The sequence below is a fragment of the Strigops habroptila genome, chromosome 1 (assembly GCF_004027225.2).
Source record: "Strigops habroptila isolate Jane chromosome 1, bStrHab1.2.pri, whole genome shotgun sequence".
Taxonomy (NCBI): Eukaryota; Metazoa; Chordata; class Aves; order Psittaciformes; family Psittacidae; genus Strigops; species Strigops habroptila.
Window position 1 is genome coordinate 1256701 of NC_044277.2, and position 12556 is coordinate 1269256.

The 12556-nt window shown below is 49.8% G+C and overlaps 1 protein-coding gene across 2 annotated transcripts in view; it reads left to right on the forward strand.

The window, feature by feature from the left end:
- The window catches only part of ZC3H3 (zinc finger CCCH-type containing 3), a 151394-nt gene that overhangs the window by 109318 nt on the left and 29520 nt on the right, over window positions 1-12556 (forward strand). For both annotated transcript variants that reach the window (XM_030481027.1, XM_030481036.1), the window contains exons 7-8: window positions 2429-2584; window positions 5889-5958. In XM_030481027.1, coding sequence (XP_030336887.1) covers window positions 2429-2584; window positions 5889-5958 — 226 coding nt within the window. The remainder of the gene's footprint in view (window positions 1-2428; window positions 2585-5888; window positions 5959-12556) is intronic.

Genomic DNA, 12556 nt, shown 5'->3' on the forward strand with positions numbered 1-12556 from the left:
ATATTGTTCTCAAGGAGGATTTGGGGGGGTTTCTAAAGTCCATCCCGATTTAACCCAGCAGATGTGCAGGTTTTCCTTCTCTCTGTCCCTTCCACAAACTGGGAATTTGCCACGTGGAAAGCACCACGTACAGAAGAATGATGGTATGTTGCTGGTGTTCAAAGCCTTGATGCCTTCCTCATTCCCTTCTTGTGTTGTGCTACAGACAATGCAATGTATCTTCATGTCCTTGAGTATGAGCATTTGCAGACAAGTCCCTCTTAACTGTAGCAGACTAAGTGTGGTGGTTCCAGATGTCCATGTACAGACACAATGCCAGATTCTGGCTCTATTTTATCCAACCTGAACTTCCCCTGTTTCAGTTTGAACCCATCACCCCTTGTCCCATCACTCCAGTCCCTGATGAAGGTCCCTCCCCAGCATCCTTGTAGCCCCCTTCAGACCCTGGAAGCTGCTCTGAGGTCTCCACGCAGCTTCTCTTCTCCAGGCTCAACAGCCCCAATGTTCTCAGCCTGGCTCCATACGGGAGCTGCTCCAGCCCCTGCTCATCCTCGTGGCCTCCTCTGCACTTGCTCCAACAGCTCCATGTCCTTCTGATGCTGAGGACCCCAGCACTGCACACAGTGCTGCAAGTGGGGTCTCACAACAGCAGAGTAGAGGGGCAGGATCACCTCCTTCAACCTACCATACCATATCATGGCTTTCCTTTCCCTAGCCTTAAACTATCTCAATTACCAAGAAGCAATTAGTGGTGGAGCTTGGTATCCCCCCTGGCCATTTAGGATGAAAGAGGTGGTGGCATTTCTAGTGCTGAAACAGGGCTTTCACATTCAGCGTTTTGGCTGTGTGAAGTTGTCTTCTTCTCATTGTATTTTAACTCAAGAACTGCAGAGAACCAATAGTTATAGAGGTAAAAGTGTGCCTTCACCCCTAAATACTTTGCTTAAGCAAGTATCTATCATGGGTAATGCTACTTTGACCCTTAGACCCATGTTTCTCGCACCAGGAGGACCAAGACTGTGGAAATACATACCTATTTTTTATATATATATAAAAATAATTTTATATATATATATATTAATCCTTAGTCCCTAAGGAATCAATGCATACAACTACCCAGAGAACCTGAGAGGCTTCATTTGCCCCCATCCAGAGCACTGTGTCCTCTGCAAACCGGAGTTGACCGTCATGTACCATCTGATTATCTACTCCAAGAGATCAGATGTGCTCTCTGTGGTATTGCATTCACCCTGATCTCATCACTTCCCCTCTTTCTCCTGGTATTATACATCTCTTTAGCTGCTGGGTAATTATCCCTCCAGCTGGAAGCTCATGGAAAATGTGTGCTAAGCACCTTTTGATATCCTTCAGGAACTTCTAGTGGTCCCAGGCAATTAACAGCGACTTCTTCTGGTACTTGGTGTTACCTTGTGTTCCTGTGGCTGTCATGTAGGCTTTTGTTCATTGAGGTCCATAAGCAGGTGCCACTTGAAGGACTTGAGTAGCAGCAGGTCAGCTGGCAGGGACATGTGCAGAAGTGCCCTCAAAGTTGTTCCATCTTTGCATCCTGTGCTGCATGAGCCCAGCATGGGAGAAGATGGGGTTTGCCTCACTGTGTTCCCCAGAACTGCAGGAAGCTCTCTCCATGCTCATAAAAACATAGGAGAGAATCACTGTTATGGAGGTGGGAAGGGATCTCTGGAGAGCTGTCCTCCTTCCTCCTGCCCCAGAGGACCTTAAGCTCATGCCATGGGCAGAGACACCTCACACTAGAGCAGGTTGCTCCAAACCCCTGTGTCCAGCCTGGCCTTGAACACTGCCAGGGATGGGGCAGCCACAGCTTCTCTGGGCACCCTGTGCCAGTGCCTCAGCACCCTCACAGGGAAGAACTTCTGCCTCAGAGCTCATCTCAATCTCCCCTCTGGCAGATTAAAGCCATTCCCCTTGTCCTGTCCCTCCATCCCTTGCCAAAGCCCCTCTCCAGGTTTCCTGCAGCCCCTTTAGGCACTGGAGCTGCTCTAAGGTCTCCCCTTCAGGAGCCTTCTCTTCTCCAGGCTGCCCCAGCCCAGCTCTCTCAGCCTGGCTCCAGAGCAGAGCTGCTCCAGCCCTCGCAGCAGCTCTGTGGCCTCCTCTGGACTCACTCCACCAGCTCCACATCCCTTTTGTGCTGTTGCCCCAGAGCTGGACCAGGACTGCAGGGAAGGGTTTCATGAGAGCGGAGTAGAGGGGGAGAATCCTCTCCCTTGACTTCATGTTTCGTGGCAAAGTTGGCCAAAAATAAGACCTAAGAGCTATGGCCCAGCACGAACTCCCTGAATATCTCACTCTTTCATCAGAGCGAAACTTGGGCTCCTCTGTGTTGTCTTCTCTATGTCCTTGTTGTGTTGAAGTTGGACACATTACCTGACCCTGTCTCTTTCCCGTCCAGCCGCGCTGTTCAGCGGAGTTTGGCCATCATCCGTCAAGCCAAGCAGAAGAAAAAGAAGAAGGAATATTGTATGTACTACAACCGCTTCGGCAAGTGTAACCGTGGTGAGAGCTGCCCCTACATCCATGATCCAGAGAAGGTGGCCGTCTGCACCAGGTATGGATGGACACAGCAACCTCATGCTTTGACCCATCACAGCAGGCTGAGCTGTTGGTTGACTTTGGTGCTTGCTCATGTGATATTCCTTAGGGATACAACCCCAAAACAGAGATGTAAGACCATGAGGATAGCTGGTCTGGGTCAGGCCTAGGGTCTACCCAACACCGTTGGGTTGGCAGGTACTTATAGACAGGATGAGGCACACAGAGAAGGACTCTTTCTCCTGGCTGGGACCTCTCAGCTTCTGTCAGTAAAGTCCTAAAGCCTTGGTAGGGTTTATCTTTCAGTTGCCAGAGGTTACCACCAAACCATCATCATGTAATAACCTGTAGTTCTTCTTTCTGGTGAATTCATTGAGTCCTTTCTTTAACACATGGTATTTCTGGCAGTGGGTTGCACAACTGAATTATGGGCTGCATGGAAAGTGCTTCCCTAACTGACTGCTCAGCTGCTCTGCTGGGTTCCTCCTCACTGGTAGTCATTGAGAAAGATGTTGCTGATCACCTTCTAGGCACCAGTTACAACAATATAGTCCTCCCTTCTCGTCCAGACTTCCCAGATTGGAGAACCATGGTCTGTTTAATCTCTTCTGGTATTTTTACTCTAAATTTACCCAGCATTTTACATGTATTAATGCTAATAAAGCATCATACAACCAACCTGCAAGTTAAACACACACAGTTTGGTTGTTCTGCACAGCCTGTAGGGATTACAGAAATTATGTCACATTTTGGAGGTGGATACCATCCATTCATTCATTCGTTCGTTCAGTCAGTCAGTCAATGGTTTGTGTTGGAAGGGACCTTAAAGCTCATCCAGTTCCAACCCCCTGCCCCGGGCAGGGACACCTTCCACTAGAGCAGGTTGCTCCAAGCCCCTGTGTCCAACCTGGCCTTGAACACTGCCAGGGATGGGGCAGCCACAGCTTCTCTGGGAAAAGTCTGTGCCAGCGCCTCAGCACCCTCACAGGGAGGAACTTCTGCCTTATCTCCAACCTGAACTTCCCCTGTTTCAGTTTGAACCCATCACCCCTTGTCCCATCACTCCAGTCCCTGATGAAGGTCCCTCTCCGACATCCTTGTAGCCCCCTTCAGACCCTGGAAGCTGCTCTGAGGTCTCCACGCAGCTTCTCTTCTCCAGGCTCAACAGCTCCAATGTTCTCAGCCTGTCTCCATACGGGAGGTGCTCCAGCCCCTGCTCATCCTCGTGGCCTCCTCTGGACTTGCTCCAACAGCTCCATGTCCTATCAGCAAGACCTTTAAGTAACCCTCCGTAGCATAGTCCAGAAGCTCTAAAATTATTCAAAAGTCAGACTAGTGTTTCAAGAATTAGCAATAAGATCATATCAAATTCCTTAAATAGAATCAGAACAATAATCTTTAGTGATGTACTCACTGCTCTGAGGTTGAAGATGCCATCAGGGGTTGCCAGGTGGAATGTAGAACCTAAACCATGTAGCCAGTTCTCAAAGAGACCATCTGACATGAATGATTTTATGACTCCTGGGTATTACCTGATGCAAATATTGGAGCAGTGCAGATGTGAGTGACTCAAGAGCCTGCCCTGACCATGCACTAGGTGATTTCTTCTAGCAGCACTTCTCAGATCCAAGCAACAGGTTTGAATCCTTCAGCCTGTGACTCTGTGCAGCTGCAAGGCTTGATAATAATATCTTACAGGAGAACTGATCCATGGTGCCAGCTCGTTATTCCTGCCCAACACTTGATTAAACTGTATTTTATGTCAGTTAAAAAGTGAGGAAAAGCCAACTCCACTGATGAGCATCTTGAGGCATTTCTTTGTGCAATTGCTCCTGTGCTGGAATCATTGGGAGGTTGCACAAAGCTCAATGGGAGATCATAGAGGAGGAAAAGGGGATTTATTGGGTTTTTAACTGATTTCTCCTTCTCCCATAACACATCCTCATGAGCATGTAGATGGTTATAATCAAAGTATCTGTTCAGGATTACTTCTGGTGACAAAGAGGAAAGGGATGCCAGCTACTGAGTCCCCACTTTGAATCATAGAATGGTTTGTGTTGGAAGGGACCTTAAAGCTCCTCCAGTTCCAACCCCCTGCCATGGGCAGGGACACCTTCCACTAGAGCAGGTTGCTCCAAGCCCCTGTGTCCAACCTGGCCTTGAACACTGCCAGGGATGGGGCAGCCACAGCTTCTCTGGGCACCCTGTGCCAGTGTCCCACCACCTTATAGTAAAGAACTTCTTCTTAATGCCTAATCTAAATCTCCCCTGTTTCAGGATCCTTGGGTTTTCTTGTATTGGTGACCAAGTCTGTTTTTGGGCTGTGCTTCTTGCATACTTTAGGAATTGCTGGACCTTGAGGTCTTTTGGGTCTCCATCCTGCCCCATTTCTGTGAATCACTAGAGGACAACACTGATTTTCTCCCTGTCTTGTGTCTCCTCAGCCTGGTGCTTCTAGCTCCAATCCTCTTCTTTAGTTTGCTGTGATCTCTTAATTTTCTCAGTCTGCTTTTGGTTTAGGGTGTCCTTTCTTTTCCAGCCCAGGGTGTTTTGAGGAGGTTTATGTAGCTATGCTGTGATCACAATCATCTGCAAACCTTGTTGCCATCAACCAGCTGGTTTTCTCATCTCTATGTTCCCATTTATACTTTGTTCAACTCAATTCTTTTTGATTTTTAATGAATCTTTCCATGCTCAGCTCTAAATGTACCCAGATTTCATAAATAAGGCATATTCTGTGCTCCACAACCTCCCATACCCCTGGAGTCTCCTCTGGGGGCTTCAGACCATCACTTTCCCCATGATAACATGTACTTTATTCCACTGTCACACTGGGACTCCTTCTGAGTCCAAACATCTTCATGTCCTTTGGGATCTTGGTTGTGTCGCTGTCTCTGCTCCTCCTGGTTGTTGGCCATTCACACATGGAGGTCCTCCTGGTGGTTTATCCAGCATCTGGTGTCATCAGGGCTCTAGGAAGGACCTTTCTCCTTCTGGGAGCATCAAATCTGAACCTTGGGGTACACACCTTGTTCTACCTACCAGTGAGCTGCCAATGAATGAATACATTCATTCAATGTATGTATTGAATACAATGAAATAATAAAATCTACCAAGAAACATCAACTGCTCTTGCAACAAGAAGGACCTGTACCAATTTAGGGCATGAAATGGCCTTTAACTGTGACCTTGGCAGCAGTTGTGTGTATTTGTGGCTTTGGGCAAACGTGATAATGGGGCAAGGCAGATGCTTGGTGTTTAAAACCACGTGTTTTGTGACCCAGCTCGTGCTCAACCATCTCCTTCTGGTGTATCTCCAGGTTTCTCCGTGGCACGTGCAAGAAGACGGATGGGACCTGTTCCTTTTCCCACAAGGTGTCCAAAGACAAGGTCTGTATGAGCTTCCCAAGGAGCATGGTGTGGCTCTATGAGCGAGCAGAACACTGGTGGTTGTCTGGAAGTCCACCTCATTGAGTGCTTCCAACAGAGTTTGCACTTTGCTTGCCAAGCTGTTCAGGCTCATGATGGACTCTTCATCAGCGACTGCAGCAATAGGACAAGGGGTGATGGGTTCAAACTGAAACAGGGGAGATTTAGGTTTGGTATAAGGCAGAAGTTGTTCCCTGTGAGGGTGCTGAGGCGCTGGCACAGGGTGCCCAGAGAAGCTGTGGCTGCCCCATCCCTGGCAGTGTTCAAGGCCAGGTTGGACACAGGGGCTTGGAGCAACCTGCTCTAGTGGAAGGTGTCCCTGCCCGTGGCAGGGGGTTGGAGCTGGATGAGCTTTAAGGTCCTTTCCAACCCAAACCATTCTGTGATTCTATGATGGGGTTGTGAGAGCAAAGTGGCCTCTTCAACTGATGTGGTGGATTGATACATGGATGCATTAAGCAGCAGATTGGAAACCAGAGCACTTGAGGCTGTATTGGGTAAAGTGCATTGGGTTAAGGAGTATTTAAACCCCAAGGATCCAAGAGAAGGAGCACTGGAATAGCATTTAGTTGTGTCTAAACCTTAGCTACCTCCATAAGATCACCCTTCCCTCTAAATCACCCTGTGCTGGCACCGGAGGAGGATGTTTTAACATCCAAGAGCTTGGAGGTATAAATTAACCTTTCTAAAAAGCCAGGCAGTGAAACCAAGTGGCGAAACAGCTTCTGAGTTCATCGTGGCTTTCAACCTTCTCGATGTATTTGGGGGTTTGCAGTTTTATTACATGGAGCAAGGTGGAAAAATAATTAGGTTTGCTTTTAGTGCTTATCAGTTGGTGATTTAGCAGGTGAACCTCCATTCAGTGCCTGGATCTCCAGTCGGACGTAGCTTTGGAGACCTCAAGTGTTGAAGCTGAGGTGAAGTTGGTGCTGAAGGTTAAGTGTAGCTGCAGGTCCTGAGCTGGGTTGTGCTTCAAGCACCTATTTACATTCAGCTTGGTGGGATGGATGTGGAGGAGCATTTCTCTGCTACAAAGGATCACCCAGATAAAAGCAATGAGATTAATCCCACCGCGGTATTGAAACCCCAACCAGTGTCTGTTATTGGGATGAGATGCCAGAAAGCGGGATGCAAACAAGGACCAGTTATCCCAGAAAAGCCTGTAAGGCTCAGGCCTTCATTGTGTCACTCAAGGAGTGTTCAGCCCCCCTTGGCTGTACTGGTGTGTCATCTGTCAGAGCTTTCACAGCTGAGCCTGGGGCATGGCAGGGGCTGGAGCTCGCCTGGATCTGGAACTGCTGCTTTGAATTACTCAAGCTTTGGTTTATTTAACCTGTGCCCTGTGAATTGTCCCTATAACACCTTCTTCTCTTCACTCGAACATCACCATCCTCCATTCCCCATCCGCAGCATCATGGAAGTAATAGAATCATGGAATGGTTTGGGTTGGAAGGGACCTTAAAGCTCATCCAGTTCCAACCCCCTGCCCCAGGCAGGGACACCTTCCACTAGAGCAGGTTGCTCCAAGCCCCTGTGTCCAACCTGGCCTTGAACACTGCCAGGGATGGAGCAATTGCATTGCAATTACAGGGCTGGAGTAATTACAGTGCAATTAGTGACCTGTAAAGGATTTATCCCATGGGACACCAGGTCTCATCAGTGTCTGGGACAGCACCTTCTCCAACAGCGCTTGCCTTCGGGCACACAGTTCTCTTGTCTCCTGCTCCCTCCGTTTGCCTGCGGCACGTTCCTTGTCAGCAGGGAGCTCGTAAGTTATCCTGGCAGTGAGCAGAGCTGCTCTGAACCAGCCACAAAGCACCAGATGGTTTTTACATGTATTTCTCTTCAGAGTCACTTAATCACGAGTATATAAAATAGAGAAGGTAGGCTGGGGACGGCTGTACTCCCTGACTTGTGGCATGTCAGAGGAGGGATGGGGATGAGAATTGATAGAAGGGAAAAAGGCTGGTTTGCTTTTTTCCCTTTCCTATAACAGATCGTTAGACTTCAGAAATAAAGAAGCCAAGAAAGAAGAAAGCTTTGCAAAGGGACTGGCTGTTGCTGTATCCATTTGGGAGTGAATATGGGGCCAGCGACTTCTTGATCAGACTGGAGAAGGCTCCAGGGAGACCTTAGAGCAGCTCCAGTGCCTGAAGGGGATGCGGGAAACCTGGAGAGGGGCTTTGGACGAGGGATGGAGGGACAGGCCAAGGGGAATGGCTTTAACCTGCCAGAGGGGAGATTGAGATGAGCTCTTAGGCAGAAGTTGTTCCCTGTGAGGGTGCCCAGAGAAGCTGTGGCTGCCCCATCCCTGCTTCAAGACCAACCAGTCTGTGATGCTATGACTCTTTTCACCTGAGTGAAGGAGGATGAGGCACCCCAGGGGTCTCTCCACTCGCCACCTTGTCATCAGCACAGGCTGGAAGAGAAACAGCCTCTTCTGTGGAGTTCAAGCTTGTTTCAGGGTGATTTATAGCTGTGGGGATGCTGCTGCTCAAAGCAAGAGGCCACTTTGCTCTTCAACTCCTGGGCTCCCTGTTAACCCGGGTGATCACTAGCAAAGGTGGTGGTAGCCTCATTTATCAGCACAGGAGAAAGGCAGGTGAAGTTGCTCAGCACAGAAAATAGAGTGTTTCCCTTCCTCCTCCTGTGTTTTGGGAGTCGATCCCACCTATTCCTGGGCTGAGGGATTGGAGAGGTGGCTGGTTTTGGCTCAGTTGAGGTTTCAATGTGATGAATGGTATTGTTACGGTGGTTAATGGTGATGTGGTGTCAGTTGTGGTTTGGGGGGGGGTCCCAGTTTTGCTGATGCCCCATGAGTTGACTCTCAGTTTCACTTTGTGCTTATGGGGAGGACACCCCCCAACCTCCTCATCACAGAAGCTTCAGGTTGTTGTCGTTGTGTATCTCACTTCACTGGGAAGTCACTGGGGATGGAGCCCCACATCCAGTCCAGGAGGCAAAGGACCAAGGTCTTGCAGGGCTTAGCTATTGGTTTGAGGACAAAACTCTTGCTCAACCTTGGGGCAGTCCCGTGCCTCAGTTTCCCTACTGAAAAATGGGGACATTCCCTTTGTTTTTTATGGGAAAGCTGCATAGGTTTGGCTGTCACAGCTCATGGAACTTCTTTTCCCCATCGTTGGGCTGTTCCAGGTGGGGAAAAAGCTTTGCAGATGCTTTCATAAACCAAACTACCCCTCTGGCAATGGAAAGAGGAGCCTGGAGGAGAGGGAAAGCTGGTGGTCGGGGAATTTTGCTCTACAGGGGATGCAGGGCAGAGCCCTCAGCTGAGGAACATCCATCAGAGTGATCATAGAATCCTAGAATGGTTTGGGTTGGAAAGGACCTTAAGATCATCCAGCTCCAACCCTTGCCATGGGCAGAGACACCTCACACTAGACCATGTCACCCAAGGTTCTCTTCAACCTGGCCTTGAACACTGCCAGGGATGGGGCATTTACCAGTTCTCTGGGCACCCTGTGCCAGCGCCTCAGCACCCTCACAGGGAACAACTTCTGCCTTATCTCCAACCTGAACTTCCCCTGTTTCAGTTTGAACCCATCACCCCTTGTCCCATCACTCCAGTCCCTGATGAAGGTCCCTCTCCAGCATCCTTGTAGCCCCCTTCAGACCCTGGAAGCTGCTCTGAGGTCTCCACGCAGCTTCTCTTCTCCAGGCTCAACAGCCCCAATGTTCTCAGCCTGGCTCCATACGGGAGCTGCTCCAGCTCCTGCTCATCCTCGCGGCCTCCTCTGGACTCGCTCTGGATGGAGCATTCACCACTTCCTTGGGCAAAGGAGATTTCCTTGTGATGGGGGAGATCCACCAGCACCTCCCAGTGATTGAGAGCCACCAGTAAACCTGAATGAATGGGTTTGGGAGTGAAGGTTAGCGAGAGGCTACGACTGGGGCACCCGCCCGCTGCTGCTACAACAGCTTTTCCCCTTGAGGAACTCGCAAAGAATCAGCATTTTTCTCCCTAATAGAGCTTCAAAACTCTGTTGTGAGCAATTTGGAGCTTCACGTGGAGTTTCGGGTTCATTAGCTCCTGCCTCCAAAGCGTGTTCAGAGTCAAAGCTGTCTAATACGGACGCCCCGCACCACTGCCTTGAATTAATGTTATTGTTATTTGTGTGGACGTAGTGGGGTGCAAACAAGGTTAATTGAAATGAGAGTGCTGCTTCCTCTTGATAATGGCTCGGGCTTGACAGCGAGGAGGAGTTGAGTTTTGTAGCAGAGCTGCCTTTATTATCCCTTTTTATTAGAGCTAATTTGGGCTCTATATCAAAAACTACATTAAGGGAATCATTTACGGTCACACCACCAGCACCAAACCCAGATAGCCCCCGAGCCCTGTCCTTTATGTTAATGCCTGCAGTTAAAAGACAATTAAAAATAAACTCTTCTCTTTTAAAGCACCCTTTGTTTTCTTTCCTCTCGGCTTCCCTCTCGATCTCTCTTTGCCTCAAGTGAGCCAAATGAGTTCAAACCCTAATGTGCCCTTCAGGGAAAAAGGGATTTTTTTTTCCTTATAGCCTCCACTGGGCTCATTGCAGGATTGTAAATATTAGTTTGGGGATGCTCAAACTGCCAGGACTGAGATGCTACCAGTGAGCAGAGGGATGGATACAGCACCGAGCAGGAAGGGAATACAGCATGTAGGCGAGCAGCAAGGGATGAAACAGGAGGAGCTGGACCATCACAAGGGCTTCGGGAAGCGCATGTTCCTGTTGTCAGCTGCGTGGTTGGGTTGGGAAGTTGCCAGTGGTAGCCGGTGAGTTAGAGATGCTGGAATATCACAGCAGGCTGGTAATCTGTTTTTAATTGTAACAGCTGGCAGAAGGTGAAGTTTGTGCTTTGAGGACGAGGAGGATCCTTCCTCGCTTGCTTTTGTTATCCTCATCGGCTGTTGCACTGCTAAAGCTTTGGGAGAAGGGCTTTGCTCCATCTATCCGACCACTCTCCTTGACTGCTTACAACAGGATGCCAGGCTCTCCTCCTCCTTTTCCTCCCTCCTGGACCATCCCTCCTGGACCATCCCTCCTGGACCATCCCTCCTGCAGCACACAGGGACAGGCATCATCACATCGCTCGCAGCACTTTGTGTGATGCAGCCCCCCCCAAAATGCTTGTGGAGATGGGAACACTTCCTCCTTGTTAGGAGCCACCTTTGGGAGCCTCCAGCCAGCTCTGTATCCGTGGCAGAGCCAAATAGAGGGGGCACCCCCAGGATGCTGGTTTAGTCTTTGCAATGTCCAGAGCAAGTTCAATAAGTGAAGTGCAAGGTCCAGCAGCTGGGTCGGGGCAATCCCAGGCACAGCTACAGGTTGGGCAGAGTGGATGGAGCAGCCTGAGGAGAAGGACTTGGGGGTGTTGGGTGAGGAGAAGCTCCCCATGAGCCGGCTTCAGTGTGTGCTTGAGCCCAGAACCCCCCCGTGTGCTGGGCTGCACCCCCAGAGCGTGAGCAGCAGCTCAGGGAGGGGATCCTGCCCCTCTGCTGCGGGAAGGGGAGACCCCACAAGTCTGTGTGCAGTTCTGCTGTATAAGAAGGACATGGAGCTGTTGGAGCAAGCCCAGAGGAGGCCACGAGGATGAGCAGGGGCTGGAGCAGCTCCCGTATGGAGCCAGGCTGAGAACATTGGAGCTGTTGAGGCTGGAGAAGAGAAGCTGCGTGGAGACCTCAGAGCAGCTTCCAGGGTCTGAAGGGGGCCACAAGGATGCTGGAGAGGGACCTTCATGAGGGACTGGAGTGATAGGACAAGGGGTGATGGGTTCAAACTCAAATGGGAGATTTAAGATGGATATAAGGAAGAAATTCTTTACTGTGGTGAGGCGCTGGCACAGGGTGCCCAGAGAAGCCCCATCCCTGGCAGTGTTCAAGGCCAGGTTGGACACAGGGGCTTGGAGCAACCTGCTCTAGTGGAAGGTGTCCCTGCCCGTGGCAGGGGCTTGGAACTGGATGATCTTAAGGTCCTTTCCAACCCAAACATTCTATGATTCTATGAATAACCCCCTGTGGGAGAGTGCAGCCAGGCTGGGTGTGAGCCCTGCGCTGCTGTTCCCATCACAGCCACTGCATCATCCCTTGGGAAGGGTGTTTTCAGCCCTCAGCCATGCGACCATGAGCTTGGCTTCGTGCCTTTTGTGAGCGAGGAGCCCTGGCAGCAGTCAGTCCTTCTCTTCAAGGTTAGTTGGGAGAGTATCAGCAGCAGATGAACCTGCCCCATGCATCCTCATGATAACTGGGTTTATTCATTCCCCCATCCGTTCCCTGTGCTGTTCAGAGGCAGTTTTCTTTCTGGTGGCAGTTTCATGCCTTTCACCCTCTCTCCAGCATCCTGAAGGATGCTAAAGGCGAGTATGTTCACCCCTTGTGCATATATACACTGCGACCATGTAATGTCAGGGAGCTGCATTGCACAGAGACCAATAGAAAAGCTAAAAATTCCTCTGGGATCAGTAGCTGGCAAAAAGCAGGTATTTATTTCACACATGGCACTGGTTTATTTCAGTTCCGAGTGTTGGAATGGTTCCTAATCATGAACTGGGGGGAGCTCTA